Source organism: Rhea pennata, chromosome 3 (assembly GCF_028389875.1).
Source record: "Rhea pennata isolate bPtePen1 chromosome 3, bPtePen1.pri, whole genome shotgun sequence".
In the NCBI taxonomy this organism is placed as follows: Eukaryota; Metazoa; Chordata; class Aves; order Rheiformes; family Rheidae; genus Rhea; species Rhea pennata.
The window spans coordinates 102,289,565-102,307,933 of NC_084665.1; the positions used below are offsets into that span (position 1 = coordinate 102,289,565).

Genomic DNA, 18,369 nt, shown 5'->3' on the forward strand with positions numbered 1-18,369 from the left:
TCCTCCTCACATGCAGACCATCTCTCTCCCTTGCTCCATGTCCTTACAGTCTTTCTTCCCCTGTATTATCTAAACTCTGTACCTTACCAGTCTGTCTCCAGATACCCTCTTATTTTGTATTTGGCTGACAAGGCTTCCATTCAATCTTTCTAAAAAAAGAAGTAATGCGATGCTGTCTCCAGCGCGAGCTACTGCAAACAGCTAGTGCTGTTCCCCAAGCTGTCCTGATACAGGAACACCACCAGGGACGCGAACGAGGAACGTTAGGAGTTCTGACTCCGTAAATCTAAGGGGAAGATGATCAAATAATAAATGGCAAACATTGTAAAATCTGAAATAATACTTTAAAGATTGACAGACATCTTCTACTCTTCAAGAACACCTGATTTAAGAATGGTAACATTACATATGAAAACGTATGAAGTAGTCTTTTGAAATACAAAATGTAAAGCATTATCTGTAGTAAAATACACTGTTGGAGGAAGCAAACACCTACTAAAAGACTGAGTTGTCAGGTGACCCAGTTATTCCCCTCGAAACCCTGCGATATTTACCCAAGACTTGGGGTGGGGAGGTAACAAGAACCAACACTTGCAGTCCTTTAATTGAGAATCTAATCTTTCCTGACAAACACTAAATTTTTATTGCCGTTCCAGTTTTGAGTGACTAAATTGTTAAATATTCACAGAGCTTTTCTTTTTTTTTTCAGTCAGAAAGCACTCGAAAGTAACTTGGGAGTTCCCTCTTCTCCTATAGTTATGTTCTAATAGCAAACATTGAACCCATTAAAATAGGTCCTGAAACTATGACGTTTACAGACTCAATGTTTCCCTCAACTTTGATAGTGAAGTCAAACATGCAAAGATCTCCATATCAGGCCTTTAAGTTCCTCCCGCCCCCCAGTCTGTAGCATTGCTGTAAGATCTCACCATAGCTGTCAATTTGGTAGATACACAAATGCAAATTCAGTCTTGATATTTTAATATCAAGCAGGATATGGTTTTTGATTATTGTATATAATTACCAAAGTATGTATGATTTTATATGCTGTGTGTCTTAATGAAAACTTAATGTGATGACACAATTCATAACATAGATCTGTTCTCATATGCTATTCTGATTGCGTGCTTTAATTTTAATTTATTCATTTCTGAGTTGATCTGGTTTAGGAGACTGTACAGGAACAAACGTAATCCCAGTTCTTCATTACAGGGTATCTTTCACTGAATCATTATTTTAGATGGTTAGTCCCAGATGATATAAAAGGCTTACAGATAGGTATACCTCAAAAACAACTATAATTAAGAATACTTAGTAATGTATTATACAAAAACTGATAAATTATCTATATCATTAAGGTTATTCTATACTTCTGTATCAAAAATATGTATTTTTAACTTTTCAAATTAGACTTTTTTTTAAAAAAAATTTTTTAGCTTCCTAGAGACTGTTACAGATTCTGATAGGTTTGCTGGATGACCCATGATTCTTAAGTCATGAAAGAGAATGAATAAATTGATACAGACCTTGGAAGGCACATGGAAAGTGAAGTCTGAATTTGCAGAAGCAGAGAGGAGGGTCTCCTGGGTGCTCCATTTGAGCACTGCCTGGAGAACTGGATTTTTTCTCTAGTACTTCCACTGTACTGTTCTGTCGTTCTGGGTAAGTGTCATAACAGAGATGTTTTCCCAAGAAGTCATGCATCAGTTGTGTTCCATTTTCTGAGCGTCTCTGCCAAGGTCTCATTTGCAGAAGTGTTGAGCACTCAGACTTACAACAGACCCTGATGAGAATAACTAACCTTTGAACATAAGATTTCTCTGAAAAGCTGGATTTTCAATGTCTCAGCACCTAGCTGTGAATATAATTCTTTTTCTCTTCTTTTCATACAGAATGGGAATAATAACGCCCTCCTCTCATAGGAGTTTTGAATAAGAAATTATTCTGGAATATGTGCTCTCTCACTATGGTTAGGAGTACCAGAGGAAAACCTATAATGAAATTAAATTTTTCTTCAAAGTAGAATTTGGAAAGTGACCAATGGGTAGGCTTAGGGCTACATATGCAACAGCAACATCAAATACATTATTCAATAAGTGCTCATGAAATGAGTAGCATCCCTTCTATGCACTTGACAGTACAGAGTCTTAAGAAAAGATAATAAAAGAATATTTAATTAAATAACATAGTGCATATTCCTTAGAGAGTTGTATTAAGATTTCAAAGCAAATTTTAATTCCAATTTTAACTCCATTTTGCTTCATTTTACAACCTTAATAATGTTCTTTTAATGTAGCTTTTTGAGCTTAGTGTAACTTAATGTTGTAAATGGAAGCAATATATGCAGAAGAATTAGTAAATTTATACATCAGTAAGGAATAACGGATATCAGGGCTTTAGTAAACACACTGCTAACTTAACTTAGCAGTGCAGGAAGATACCAGGAAATTGATATATTTTGCAAGTCTTCCACTAGTAGAGGAACTCCAACTTTGATCTTTTCACCATTAGAATGAGGAAAGAAGTAAAGAAATGTACAACTTTTCTAGAAAAGTAAGGCATTTGTTTTCTTGTACAAATCCTGTAGTCTTTTTTGCCTTTCCTCATGTCAGTCTTGAGAAATAAGTGCACTTTTGTGCTCTTTCAAGCTGATGGCCTGCGAGGCAGTTGCAGTTAGTGGCACGAAGGACTTTGCAGCTGCTCCTCCCAGGTCAGCATCCCAAGGAGAGGCGCTGGTGTTGTCCTGGTAGGAAAAGTGTCTTCCTGAGAAATTCGTTCTCTTTTGCCCGTACTGCAATCCAGACAAGCAATAATGACTCATGGAGGGGGCCATCAGAGTTAAAAGGATCTGTCCTCTGCATTTGTAATTTGGATTTTGTGAGTGGCAGGAACACACGATGGGATACCTTAGTTGTGACCGCTGCTTTTTAAACGCACGTTTTCTGATCTGCAGCCTCTTTAGTTACACGGCACTTTGCCGTGATGTTGCAGTGTAGATTCATAAAGTAGGTATCAAATCTGTTAAGATCATCGATACAGACTATAGGTATTTTCCTGAGGCACTTTTCAGGTATCTAAAGCATACAAGACTTTTAATGGTCTGATGTATCAGAAGGTACCTGCAATAGCAGGTGAAGGTGCAGAGGCTCAGGTTGATTATTTAACCATGTGGATTTATTGTTATGATCTGCAGCTCAGATGATCTAAGGAGATATATTTTCTTTGTACAGCTGCTGCCTGCCCTGCGTCCCTGCGCTGTCTGGCCGTGCTGCCGCTTGTTTTGTGGCGACGTTCTTACCTGCCCAGACTCTGTTCACATAAGCAGGAAAATAGACTTCTGTGTTTGAAAAGCTCAATATTTGTACTCAAATATGTATTAATGCACTTAGATATATAGGCTTAGTTTAGTGCTTATTGTGAGTTAAATCCAGCAGGCTTGCAATTTGCTTGCTGTAACAGCAGACGGACTGTTTGCTCGTGTTTGTTTTTTTTTTTAAAGGGGAGTTGCTGCTCTCTGTCAGCCAGGAGCAGCCCTAGCCACTACTTTGCTTTCCTTTTCCTGAAAATAAAAGAAACGCTGAAGTTTCGAAGTGAAGAATGAGGCCGCTCACGGCAGAGGCGCGGGGCTGGAGGCCCGGGCTGGCGGAGCGGATGTGCTGCGCGGGTCAGTAGCGCGGGGCTGGAGCCCTCGCCGCGCTGCCGGCTCGCGGCGGGGCGCTGGCGCTGCCCGGGGAGGTCCTCGGAGCCGCGGCGGGCTCGCCGCCGGGAGAAGCCGCTCGCAGAGCGCACAGGAGTGCGCGCGTCCGCTGAAGAAACCTGCGCCGCATTTCGTTTCGTAGCTCTGTGCTCGAGTCCGGGGGCTGCCTGATTCTCTAGCCGCTCTCTGCGGTGTTTTCGCTTTGGTGTGCTGAAGTCGAGCGTGCTGAGTCCTGTCGCACTGTGCTTCGATTCTGACGGGTGTTTCCTTTCCTTGGGGGAGTTTAGATATGGTTAAAACCACAATATTTTTTTATCCTTGTGTTTCTTGCATGTACCAGGTGACAGTTTTCTTCCTTGTTACACTTTTGTGTTTGCCATAGGTATAAAATTTTCTATGAGTGTATATGTAATATGTGTGTGTGTGTGTGTATGTGAATATATATATACACACATACATTATTATATGCATAAAGGAGTATGGGTAGTAAACATCACTCTTTTACTTACGCTAGCATTTTAACTGAAAATAGTTGAAATTAATAGTCACTACATATTCTAATTAGATAAAAGGAAGGTTTTTTTTCTTTTACTGTTGTCACAGTAACATTTCTCTAAATGTAAACTTCTGCGGTAGTTAGTCAAAGCTAGCTGAGATTACCTTAATAAAAAGGACATATTATGCACTTGTGAGCTGGAACATTAAATCCTGGAATTTGGAAAAACCTGTTAAACAGCTATTCATTAATGGAGTTAGTAAAAGTTAGAAGTACTTCTGAATTTCTTTCACTTCTGACTTACTGAGATGTTATGTCCTCTATGTCTGCCAAACCAGAACTTCTTGCTTATTACAGTAAATTACATTGGAAATGCTGTATTGCTAGATGAAGAGGCTCTCTCTCTCTCACTATAGCCTTCATTTATTATTTTTATATATAAAAGTAAATGTGTAGCAAAAGATTTTCTTAATTTGACAGATTTTTCTCTCAAATACTGCTTGCTTTGTTCTTTAGTTTGTCTTTTAATCTTCTTTTGGGATCCTCAGCCAGGATAAGAGTGTGGAGCTGTGAAAGAGGAATATGGCAGAACTGTAAGATCTTACGTGGCCTGGAGAAGCTGTTTAAGGAATAGCCACGGTTCTGCACAAAGCTGAATGTACATGTGCAGAACAGATACTAACTGTAGGACTCATTGCCACAGTGAACTGTGGAGGCCAAAATTAAGGTGCGATAAAAGAGTCAAAATAAACTAGAAGAAAAAATCTGACTCTCAAACACAAAGATGCGTATAGGTATGTATAAAGTCTGTAAGCCACAGACTGGAAATACCAAGGGAAGCATCAAGTGCTTTTCCGTGTCTGGTTCTGACGTTCTTTCCCAAAGCGTTCACTTCTCACCACAGTTGGAAAAACGGAGCAGTGCTCCGTTTGGCCCAGGATGGATTATCTTACGATCTCATGTCATTTTGAAAGACCTCGGTATCGCCGCAGAGTCTCAGAAATCCACATATACGGACATTCTGTGAATTTTTATTTGTTTTGGCTGCTTCTACCTTTGACCAATCCAAAAATCATCTCTGATTCAATCTTCTAGTGATGGTGGTAGCTGAAAAGAGATCTTGTTTTGCTACCTGAGCTCACTGCTAATTCCCAGCCACGCTACAAATAGCCCAAGTCAATGACACAGCTGCAGTTCTGTTGTACAGGGTCTTAAGGGATCTTGCTATTTTAGGCTTGCACAGATGGTACCTATCCTAATGCACCGTGGCTCCTGCCTCCGGGGAGCACCGGGGCTTGAGTGGGGCTGAGGCATCTGCTCTGGAGCAGTTGTGCTGGACGTTCACTGCCTAATGACTCCAGATAGGTTTGCAGAGATAATTTAACTCCTGGGCTGGAGTCGTAGTTACTGTTTCTTTAACGTGGCTGTAAAATGCGTATATATACTTCACATTTGTAAGTGGGGTGCTTCTAGGGCTGTTGTTCTTACTGTTCCTTTTCAATATTTTGTGGGGAGTTTGCTATTGCACCAAAGAGAGAGTTGTTGGCAGTAGCTGGGCCCCACACCTGGGTTAGTGAACATCCATACTTTATAAAAGATTAAAGATAAGAGGGTGCTTTCTCTGAGTGAAGCTGTAGCTCAGGCTTGCATATTGGAACAAGAGTGATACTGTAGTCAAAAAGCCTAGTGATCAAAAGGCAGGCTTTCATATAGAGATTTTTCTCCTGCTCAATGCTTTAATAATTAATTAGATTTTAGAGGCTGGAAGTAGTATTTATAGCTCAAAGTTCGCCTTGATCTTTTTAGTACATCTTAGGGAATGGTTGACTTTTTTCTAGGAAGTTATCTTTCTGTTAGTATTACTGTTCCTCCTAACCGCGCAGCTCTAGCTTTTGCAGCAGAGGAACTCACTTGGAAGTTGAAGGAACTTTTTCATGACATGCTGTGATGTACTGCAAAAACATTGGTGCATTATCATTTTAATTAGATATTTCAGAGCTTTCACAGGTGGTTCTGTTTTTTTAACATTGCTAGACTGCTAATTTTATAAAGCTGTCTATAAAAATCTTCTGTGTTGTTTATAGAACTGTTGAAAACTCTTCACCTTTTTTTCTTCCAGATGAACGGGACAAAGTACAAAAGAAGACCTTCACAAAATGGATAAATCAGCATCTCATGAAGGTCAGTTGATATTTCTGTGACGTCTGGATGACTGATTATTACAGCAGTTTTACTAAATGTTTGACTTCAGATTGTAGTAGCACTATATGTAGTAAGGAACTCAAACTAGGAAGATCTTAAATTACAAGGTTTATGAATGTACTTTGTCTTTGAAGAGTCATGGGGGAGCTGAAATACTGCTGTCTAAAATCCCAAAGTGATCTATTTGAAAGCTTGCATTTGAAATGAAAATGAATCAAAATTTAAGGGACGTTATTTCTTTCTACAAAACTTGACTCTTTTATAGCTTTAGACTGTCATGGTTGTAGAAACACTGCTAAGGCAAATTAAAAAAGAAAAAAATTTAAGTACCATATTAATTTGAGGATGGGGGAATAACCTTGAGAAGGATGCATCTGGGTCATCCAGTGGCATCAGTATGCCGCTCATGAATTGAAAACAGAGGCTTTCTACAGATGAAAATCACTTCTCCACATCTTTCTTTTGAATAACAGTGAACTTTGCCTCAGGGACACAACACATCATTTTAACAACATGTACAGCTTTTAGTCAACAGAGGACTAAAGGCTATGAGTTCACCTTCACTGCATGGCCTTTCAGTTCTAAATTTAATCTGCTATTTCAGCGCCAGCTGTCTAGTCCAGACATCTCTCTGGAGAAACAGATTGTATAATTACTTAACATAGCTTACTTTGATTTTTTTTCATAGGTTGGTTTCATGCAGAAGTCACATTAAATAAAAATGTATCTGCAAACTGTCAGGGTTGAGATTTAATTAATGAGTATAATGTTCAAATGCTGTTGGAAGAATTTGCATGTGTTCACACTTAGAGAAAAATACAGTTGGGGGGAGATTTAATGATATTTCTCTCTGCTTTGCTGCACTGTGAGGGGCTCCTAGAATATTTAGAAGATGCAGAATTCTAGTTTTGTGTCTTTTAAGAACTGTAAACCAGACTACCTCATGGAGAAGGGGCAACTTCAGGAAGCTAGCACGGCCCAGGTGATGCTCAGTGAAACTGGTCACAGTTTCGTGGAAGCCATTCATGGCTTAGGAGGAAACCTTTCTTCCAGCGTGGTCTCGCAGTCCTTCCTGCAATGATGGATCTGCTGGGAGTGTCCTGACGTTGGCCTCTGTGCTGCAGCTATGCTCAGCTTTCTGGATGTGGAGAAGGTTCAGAGTCGCAAACTGACACTTCTGGTCATGCTAATAGGTTGTCCTTGACAGATCTGCTGTGTAAAACCCCATCTAGTTGGACACCTCCTCGCCTTCATTCTGGAATACCCAAATGACCACGTGTCCTTGCAGGGGGGGTTGTACTTGTTAGTGAGGAAAGGCCAGAGATTGCAGAGCTGTTGCTTCTCTTTTTTCTCCAGATTTTACTTCGTATTTACAGTGTAAGAAATTTATCCATTGTCCAGTAATTCAAGCAGATTAGATTAAATAAACCAAACAACATACAAGACAACTGCCAGTACCCTGGCAGCAAAATGCAATCTCCAGATTAACCACCATGCGTTTCCCCTTGTGATTTAAGATAATTGTTAGTGTGCTTGTAGGGGCCACTAACTTGTTTCCGTAGTACGGATACGTTTGGTAGAGGTAGTTTTAATTTTCTGTTTGAAGCAGAAGAGCCTATCTGAATCTTTCTGGAAAGCAGTTCTTTAATACAAACTATGCCTGTGTTTACAGAAGAGCAGTGTACTGAAAATTGTATTCAGGTACACCATTATTTTACGTGACTTTAAAACATGCACAGTCATTGTTGCCATACACTCAGCCTCCTGGGAGCAGCTTAGAGAAGATTTAGGCTCTAAACCTGTAAGGAAATAGGGGTGAGCAGTTCAGTTTAAACCCTTTTGACTTGCTTGCCAAGGTCAGTGGCCTTAGGCCTTCATCTCCAAGTCGTTCTCTGTGTGAGCGTACGTATGTGCTCTGCTAGCCTTGATTTACATCTCTTGATTGCTCACTTTATAATTCAAGTAGAAGATTGTTAATTTCCAGAAGTATAATTTGACTGTATATCTTCCATTACCTTGAAATTTTAGTAGCAACTAAACTTTGTTTTTGCAAATACTCAGCTTGAAAGCAGTTGGTGATACAGTTATCAAATCTCTGTTCTTAAGATATTACTTCTAGGACAGTGACTTGCATGGAAGTTAAAGCAATCTGTAAAACACTGTCTCTTAAGATACAAGACACAAAGGTATATTTAGAAAACAGTATACAACGGAGTGAATGAAGAAAAAAATGAGGACCGTAAATGGATGAATTTCTTACAGAGGTGCTAGAATTGTCATGGTCTGTGCATTAAAGTTGAACCTGACCCTTAGTGTTCGGCTTTATTACCTTGGCTTTGACCATGGAAAGCATCGGACCATGCATATGTGGAAGAACTCCAGCTATGGCTGTGGGAAGGGATTATGCTTTGCTTTTATTTATTTAATTATTTATTTATTTATTGGATGTTCTGTACCTTCTTTTTTGCCTTTTTCTTTTCTCTTTCCTCTTTTTCATTTTTAGCCATTTTCTTTTTCCTTCCCTACTTCTCTCTCCTCTTTTTCCCTCCCTTACTACTCTCTTCTTTTTTTCTCTCCTACTTCTCTCTTTTTCTTTTTTTCCCCTCCTCTATGTCTCCGTCCTTGTTTGTTCTGCTCCTTGACCATTTTAATTAATGTCTTGTTCTCTTACAACATAATGGCCTCAGGAAAGTACCGGACTTTTATCCCTTTATAGTAGTATATTCAGAAGAGTTTTTTCTAGGTCAACAGCATGTTGCTTTTAGAGGCTGGCGTCGTTTGTTGGGGGATGGTGGGAAAGTCTGCTGTCATTCTTTCAGTTAAAATTCTGTGTATGTGGGACTCGCTGAGTAACTACAAATTGCAACGCGGGTGAGAAATAGTTCCCCTTCTGCCCTCCATTGCCTGTCTTTGTTTGCGTTGGATTCAAAGCATGCAAGTGTATGCTGAACTTCAGTGTGTAAGATTAATCCCTTGTCAGTTCAGCTGTCTAGCTGAGCATGTGTGTGTGTGCTTTGCTGCAGTAGAAGCATAGTCATTGCGAAAATATTTCCTGTAAACAATCTTGAGATAGGAAGTTTTATATAGAGGTACATACCATAATTATGTTATTTGCCAAATTCAGTTGTTCAAATTACATTCATATTCCACGGTTCAAGGCTAAGTGGGTTGTCACTGCATCTTTTAAATGCTGAATATCCTCCGTTTTGAATGTGGAGTTGTCAGGGCTGCTTGCCGTATTGCGCTTGCTCCAGCTGCTGTTTGCTGTCTGATGGTGGAGCTCTGGTTCAGACGTTATCTTCTGCTGGATGTTGACATATGGCCGGGAGAGGCGAGATACGGGCCGTAGCCTTGGCGGATGCGGTGGTATGTGCTCCCAGGGTGACGGTCGCGTTCCCGGCGTGGTGGGGCGCCGGGGAAGGAGCTCCTCTCGCGGCTTCTCAAAGCTCGCCTCTGCTTGCAGCAGGTATTCAGCTTGGCTGCTGTCAAAATGAGATGTGAAATACTAGTACTTTTATAGCAGGAGGTAACACCTGACCCAACAAAAGCAGGTAAATTTGTGGAAGTAGAGGGTTTTCATTCTGGTGTACCATTCACGTGGTCTTAAAGAAGCACATTTGAAACACAGACTGTGATATCTACAAACAGAATGAGAAGTGTGAGATACGGGTGGGAAGAGGGAAAAGCAGAGAAGGTGATGATGGAAAAAGAGTAAAAGCAGATAAATTCTTCTTTTTCCTTCACTTCCTTTCTCAAACCAGTTTAAAAATATTTTGTAGCACCAAAGCTTAGTCTTGACGGATTGAAGAGCGTATTTTGAAGTGCTTAAGGTTTCTTTATTAGAAATTACAGTGAATATAAAATGGGACTGAAGGCAAGGTAACGAGAGTGCCTAGATCAGTGCTCTTAGTAGCAAATAGAAATACATAATGCGTGCATGCTCAAATAGTTTCCGCCTAAGAGAAAGCCTTTTTTCCCCCAGATTTTGTGGAGGGAAGGTTTGTGTGTGTCTGCTAACAGCTCTTCAGGCAGCAACACTTGCTGCCATTTGCCTTGACCACAGGGGTCTCGGGAGGACCATGCTCAGCTTGGGATCAAGGGGTAGCAGCATCCCTGCGCGGTGAATAGCAGCTCCAAAAGTCCCTGTCTTTGTCTTTGGGGGAAGAAGGCTTTATAAGCAGTTTGAAAAAATGCTTCTAAAACTATTCTGTGGTTGTTTTCCGTAGAAACTCTGTGTTGAAAATGGTGTACTGTACTATGGGGATATATTGCTAGTGTTAGGCAAAACTACTTTTTGTCCTGCAAAGACCGAATGAATAATTCAGAATAGAAACCTGAAGTTATTGATTCCTGTGAGTGCTTCAGACAGGACATGACTTGCAAATGGCCACATGGATCAATGGCTTCGTGAAATGTTCAGGTATGCATTTCATGGCAGAGGAACCGCTTTGATACACTGCAGTCATTCCCCTGTTGAAAGTTTGCACTTTATTGACGCCTGTGGTTATCGCTGTAATAGCACTACTCCCCCCTATCTTCTTTTTAGCTATGCAGTTAATCTGTTATTTAAAATCCCCCATGTCTTCTTTTAAAGGTGAATGATTTTTAGCTCTACATTTAAACATGTTTGAAAGGGTGAAGCGCTTGGTGTTAATTGAACTATGGTGAGGTTTTTTTTTAAAAAAATCTCAATTTACACCCTTAGTTTTCGCAGCTTTGACAGAGCATGTTTTGACTTCTTCTTTCTTTAAGGAAAATACTAAGAACAACATTTGCTATGCAACTGCATCTAAATTAATCTTATATATTCCTTGTAGTTAATGCTGACAGCTGCTGTAAACTGTGCCAGGAACAAATCCACTAAAATACTACCTCAAACGAGCTTACTGTGCTCGCCACTTCAGTCACTGGCTGTAGCCAAGGTATCAATATTCCTATTCCTTTTTTTTTTTTTTTTTTTAATTTAGCAGCAGGACCTATTGGCGTTTCGGTAGACAAAAGAAAGTTTCAGTTTTTCCTCCTGAAAATTTTTCTATTATGTGCTTACGACTATTTTTTGAAGATCTTGCCTAAATAGAAATGTTTTTTTCTTTGAACCTTCTTCCTTCTGCAAAATAGAAAAAAATAACTCTTGGAGAAAGAACCTGCAGTTAAAGGTGTAAAGGAGTACTTGATTTTGATATTAACCCTGGAAATATGCATGATTTTAGTTTATTCATCCCACATTGTGTATACAAATTTTTCAAAAAATCTGCCATCTCCAGTCGCTTAGTATAATCTCTGTCTGCTTGCAAAGTAGAACAACAAGCAAACTCAGGACCTTATTGGTGCTTAATAGAAGTTTAGGAGGGGAGAGGCTGGAAACTAGGAGACTGCAGCAGAAAATACTAGCAGGATGCCAGAAGTAAAAACTGAGAGAAGAGGAGGAAATTATACAAAGTTAAAGAGGCTAATGATAATCCACATCATGAAATCTCTCTGCAAGTGAATACGTAAATAAATCCAAGTCAACAAAAACTGTGCCACAGATTTCAAGTTTATTTGATCCACTTTAATGCATGCAGACTTCATTACTAATTGGGAGCAGAAAAGAGAATAATTGAAAACAATAAATAAAATATACATGAAATATGTGATAGCTTAAGTGCATTGATATTTATATGGCATGCAACACTTTTGAACCAGTTGAGTGTATGGTTTTATGATCATTTTTACTGTCATTTTCTTTAATTGTTTCATACAGGTGTGCATACATGAAAGAATAACAAGTCTACCATGAAATTATTGTAAGATGAAATAGAACTATTAGCACTAATAGCTTTTCTATAAGAAGATAATATATTCATTTATTAATTCATTCTCTTTCTGCAGATTTTTTTATTGTTTGCAATTAGCTCTCAGTTAGCAGAGATTTTATTTAATATTTCATTATTTAATCCTTAGAGATTGTAAGAGAGAAAATTGTTCCGTTTGCAATTGTGTGTTGGCTTTTTAATTGATTTTTAAATTATTCATGGAGTTACATTTTATCTGTATACTTTTGATGTGTCCACATTTAATAATCATTTATATATCAGGTTAGAAATACTGTGGCTTGATCCTGGCTCCTGCTGAGGCCAGCGTGAACCTCACCATTGACTCCAGCGGTAGTAGTATTTGTCCCAGTACATGAACCTCAAATAGTAAAGCAACCCAAACATTCAGTCATTAGCCTTACAAAAATACTTCAGTGTTTCCTATACTTTGGAAACCCAGTCTTGCCCTGTGGTAGGGTATGCAGATGTGTGACTGCTTGGGAAAAGAAGGTCAAAGGAAACATGGTTTTCCTGCAGAGAAGCATGCGTTGTCCATAAAGGTGTTTATGGCGCTTTGAACAGGTTTGTTTAAAGATAGTAACATATTATATAAAACTCTCAATTATCTAGTGAAATAAAACATTTTGACTTCAATTACAACAATGTTACATCTGTCAACCTTAGATTTTTACCTGCTTTGGACTTACTGGAATAAATTGGTTGTTTCTGACTGCTGGAGGCCGATGCAGAGTGACCATGCAGGCTGGAAAGGAAAGGCCAAATTGTTTGAAAGCAGGGAAAGGTGAAGAAAATTGGATGAGGTATTTAACAGAAATATTGGAGAGTGTCTCAGACTGAAGATGAAACAGGAGAGAAGGTGATCCTGGTTGTGCGGTTTCTGCTGTAGACCACTGAAGTGGAGCAAGGCGGTTGATAACACATTTGTTGTCACCAGCTGGCATTCAGAGGACAGGACTCTGGCAGAGGTGGAGATCCTTTATCCTCGTAACTGACAATAAAAGTAGATGTTGGGTCAAAATTTAAACTGGTTGCCTAGATGCCCTTTATGGTCCATGAGAAAAAAGCTTGTCTTAAAGTAGGTGTGCAGAATAGGTCTGGGTGTTCTTTATGTCCTTTCCCCTGCCTGTTGAAGGGGTAAGTGTGGCTAGCTAAGGTGCGGGCACCTGTCCTGTGAGGCGAGTCCCATCCAGAGAACCTTCAAGCTCTCAGGACGTGCTGGAAATAACATGTGTTTTATCAGGTCAAGAGAATTGCTGGCAAAACTGGTAGGTTTAGCCTTGACTATTAAGAGGAAATGCCTCTGAAAATCTGAAAGGGGGAGAGGAGTTAGCACAGAAAGGAAGGACAGTCGGCAGTCTGCTGAACTGCTTGCTGAAGCAGCAAAATTCAGCAAACTCGGGGAAACCGATAGGTAGGGTCTTGTGGGGAAGTAATCCAGGGGATGTGGGGGACCTGGCAGTCCCTGAAAGCACCTGTGTTGAAGACGCAATGGCCGACGGGGAGGGCAGATAGTAGGCACAGTGTAGGATGTATTGCTGCTTTTAAGAGCAGTGATGAATCAAGAGGAGCTGTGCAGAAAGTGGAAGTAAGGGCAACACAACTAAGGAGTGGTAAGCAAAGCATGACGGGATAAAATCAGACAAACAGAGGTCCAAAATGAGTTGTAATAGGAGTGCAACATGAAAGTCAAAACAAGAGTGAGTCTGTAATTATGTCAGAACATGAAGGAGAAAGGAGAAATATAGATGCATTACTAAGGGAGGAAAAAAGAGATAATATGGGAAGGTATAGAGAAGGCTGAAGCATTCAGCCCTCTTCAGACTACAAAAATGCTACCTTGGTGAAATACATCTTAACAAGAAGATGAGAGTAGAAGTCAGAGAAGGAAAGAGGAGACTGAACAATATTAAGTTACCTTTTTTTTAATATAGTTGCACAGCTTTATTAACTCAGGATTTATCAACTGAAGTCATTTATCATTATATTTACAAATTCACAGAGGAGAAGGGACTCCTAGGAGTCTGCAGTGTGGTAGGCATCACACCTCCTTCCAAAATGGAAGAAAAGGCTGGCGAACTATGAACCTCGCAAATTAATTTTTCTCCCTGGGGAGACAGCGGAAAAAATTAATGAACAATCGTTTAGTTTCCTAGGATGCCATCATCAACAACAGCTGCAAGGAAACAGCTGTGGGAAGCAGGTCCAAGGCTGGTGGCTGTTGTGGTTCCTGCCATCAGCAGTGCAGCCCATGGTCCTTACTGGCCACATCTGCTTGTGCCCAGGTAGCTCTAGGAGCTGCAGAGTAGCTCCATACCCTGCCCATTGGGCCAGCGCAATGCTGAGGATGTGAGAGGACATCTCTTAATTCTGCCTTTTCCTAGGTGTGTGGGTGACTGAAGTTGAGAGGTGACTCACTGTTGTGCTGGTGGGCACATGGTTGTGAAACTGCAGCCCAGTTATACTCCTCCTGCTCTTAACCATGACAAAGAGTTTGCACTTGACTGTAATAAAGCAGTAAGAAGATAAGTTTTATTTGAAAATCAAGGAGAGGTTGTGATAATTGAGTTTGTTTAGTCTAAAATAGAGAGGACTGAAGAGAGACACGATAATATGTTCCCAGTGTGTAAAAGGTGCGAAAGCCAGAGAACAAGGGTTTTCTAAGGTCAGACCCTACAGAGAGGGCGGCAGAAAATTTAGCTTAATTTACAGAAGATTTAGTTTGAAGATTAGCAAGGTAGAAAAAAATTCCCAAAGCCAGTAAGCATAGCAAAGCTCTAAAGTCTATGTATTACGCTGTAGAATTTCCTTCATTTGAATTTTCAAGAGTAAATTAGAAAAGCATCTCTGGACTCCTATAGCCAAGCTCAGACCTGCTCTAGTGCATTCAGTTGGACAGTCCTGCTCCAGTTTGTTGGGTTGGATGAGATGATCTGTTTAGCCTTACATTCTATTATTCTGTGACAGTGACAGGCCTAATATAGCCCAACTCTTCTTTGGCAGAATATTTTTTTTAACTTCAAGTTCTTAGAGCTGATCAGTGTCAAGTTCTTTACCAAAGCTTATATTTTCATCATATTAATGATTTCATTCTGCATCAATCCTACAACTGTAGTGAGAATGCCCTTTTACAGTGATCTACTGTGAAAAGTGAAAATGGATAATGTTTGCTTTGTTTTCTTCGTTAATCTATATTTATATTCATTTATGCCTTTGTAAGCAAAGCATTTTTAAAAAAGAAACAATGAATGTCACAAATTGGTCTTTAAACAGGTTTTGAGTCATAATTATCATTAATATGTGTGGAGGATGTGTCTCATAACAACTAGAAATATGATAGAAATGTAGAGAGAGTTTTATAATGCATTTTTTGAGTCTTTGTGATTTTTAAATATCTTTAAAGATCTTTAATCTTATACAAGAAGACATCTGAACAGAGTACTGCATTGAGAAAACATCTCAGGGAGTTTTTGCGGTTCAGGACAGGAGAGGGGTGGACATGCTGATCGCAGCTGGTCCAGGAGTCCTTAATGAGCTGGCAGCTTTGGAGAGTTGCACAGGGACCTCCAATAACATAGGTCAACATGCTTCAGCTCTTCCTGGTGTTCCCTGAGCACTGTGCATACAGTGAAGTGTGCCGTGGTGGAACAGAGACCGATGCTGACTGCATATCTCTGGAACATAAATGAATATTTTAGGATGTTAGATTGTAGCAATAAGTAGATCAGTTGATATAGTTGTCTGGAAGATATGTGAAGATTAAAATAAAGAAAAATGTTTACTGATCCAGGCTTAGCTACAAGGGGAAAACTTTAGAGTAAATCACAGTTCTGCTATTGTAGAGAGCATTGACCAGATGAATACAGTGAAAGGCAACCAAGGAGGAGTTTTAAGTTAGAAAAATCTGACATAAAGAACAGTCAAGAGTGTTGAACTCGGTGTGGGAGGCTAGGTTACAGGTGACTTCTGAAAGTACTGGAAATCATAAATGCATTTTGTAAAATGGAATAGCACTTGCTGTTTGGGAAAGTTAACCTTGATCCAAGTCAAACGGCTAGAAGATTACTCCTGAGTATGAAATAGAGAACAAATTATTTTCACTGTAACTACAACATTTGCTCAGCATGGATCAGACGAGCAGATCGGCGTGCAAAAGCTGGCCCTGCCGTGCTTTGCTTGCAAGCATCTCGGCGCAGGGAAGAGCTGGAGCAAGGTTTGCCCGCGGGGCCGGGGCGCGGGGTGCCGGCTCCCATCCCGCCCGGCGGTGCGCATGGAGCCCGGGGCAAGAGCACCATCTGCAGCCGCCACCGGGGCCGCGGTGCCCGGCCTCGGCTCCCGCGGCGGCCGCGCTGCCGCGAGGCTTCTGCTCGCTTGCTGTCGAAGGAGCGGGACCGGTTTCTTGCAGGATTCAGTGCAAAGCGAAGATCACCAAGAAAACACGTATTTGCCGTTCGTTTTCTCCTCCCGAGAATTTCTATAAAATAAATCTTGGCATTAAAGTGAGGAGGTTAAGGAGCGTGAGACGGGGAGAGGACGTTCGTGCGTGAGAGCTCCGGCTCGCTCCGTGCCCGGCGTGCGCGGGAGCCACCCGGGCGCGCTGGCGCCGCGCGCTCGGCCGCAGCTGCCCGCCTTCCTGGCGGTCCCCGAGGGTCTGGAGGGCAAAATAAGGAGTAGCAAAGACATTTGAGGGAGCAGCCGTGTTTGGCAGATGAGTCACGTGGGAAAAGTTTGGCAAATCCGATGCTCTGATGATTACAGGCTGCGTTTAAGGCAGGGATCTTGTTGTAACCTGTTACACAATTTTGGAAAGATTTGTATAAATCGTGCTCTGAGTCTCGGCACAGTAAATGTTTGTTTTTGTATAAAAGAAAATTCTTTGTATGTGAGATTTTCTGTTCTTTTTTTATGGTGTAGGTCAGTTTGTTTAGGCCCACCAACATAATGCCTTAATTTTCAAAGGTGATCAGACTAAAAGATAGGAATTTTCAAAGCTTGCATCATGCCCTTTCCTCATTTCACACTACTCATGCTTGCAATACAATCTGTCTTATAGAAACAAGTTCAAATGCCTTCATAAGAGGCTGAAAAATTAGAGAAACTATCCTGTTTTCCTGTGATGTAGTGGTAATGCATTATATCTATGTTGTGCATTTAATTAACTTTATTTCTGGAAGAGAGGAGAACAATATTTGAAAAGACTTTTCCAGGCTATGTGGTCTTAAAAAGCTTTTAGTGGACATTTAATGTTATAGATCTTGATAACGGCTGCGGATGACGCTAATTTTACAAAGGCTTTTCAGCTGAACTTCAGTTTTTCAAAATAAATAAATCAGGATTGATTCTAATGCTGTCACTCTCCAAAGCCCCTGTTCTGGAAACTCTATGAAAAAGTCTGGTTTGATCAATTCTGCTAATACAACATGGATAAGGAAAGTCTTGATATTTCAAGAAAAATATATGACTACAATAGTCTGCCTGCTCTGAATCTATAAAAATTGGTAAGTTTGCAAGTGTGTGAGCCCCAAAACATGTCTTGATTCCATGGTCTTCAGAGCGCCAGGGTCACTGGAATTGCAGCATTTCCTTACGGGAGTTTCCAGCTGCCCTTGGTACATGGGAGTCACTTTTAGTTACTCCTGCCTTATCTGATTACATACTTTCTCATGCTTCTTAGTGCCTTGACGCAAGATTCTGCTGTGCATTAATCTTTATTTCCTTTCCTTCCTACACTATTTCAATCCAGAATTTAATTCCAAAGCTTTCTCGAAGCTTTGCGTTGTAGGTACTAAGCTTTAACACTCTGTATCATGATGTTAATGTCTATGAAGCTCCTCCATGTGACACACGGCCCGCACACACGCTGTATGTGCAGACCTGTATACACCACTCGCTTTTCCTGCCAGATCGACTTCTGAGCAGGCCAGTGTAGCAGTTCCTCTGCTGCTGTGATAGAGGGGCAGCAGTGTTAGAGACGGTGACCTTCCCACTGTACTTCAGCCTGTGCATTTTACATTCTCCATTTAAGATTAAGTCTTTCTTTCTTTTTTCTTTCCCCCCCTTTTTTTTTTTGGCTTGCTCCCCCATGTTACGCATACAAGTGTAAGCAGGCTGTGGTTTTATTTTGTAAAACTACAGATTTTGTTCCAACATCAGCCTGACAC

General features: G+C 40.4%; 1 protein-coding gene across 23 annotated transcripts in view; it reads left to right on the plus strand.

The window, feature by feature from the left end:
- The window catches only part of DST (dystonin), a 299,843-nt gene that overhangs the window by 88,979 nt on the left and 192,495 nt on the right, over positions 1-18,369 (plus strand). For all 23 annotated transcript variants that reach the window (XM_062572898.1, XM_062572885.1, XM_062572892.1 and 20 more), the window contains one exon: positions 6,313-6,374. In XM_062572898.1, the coding sequence (XP_062428882.1) occupies positions 6,313-6,374 (62 nt within the window). The remainder of the gene's footprint in view (positions 1-6,312; positions 6,375-18,369) is intronic.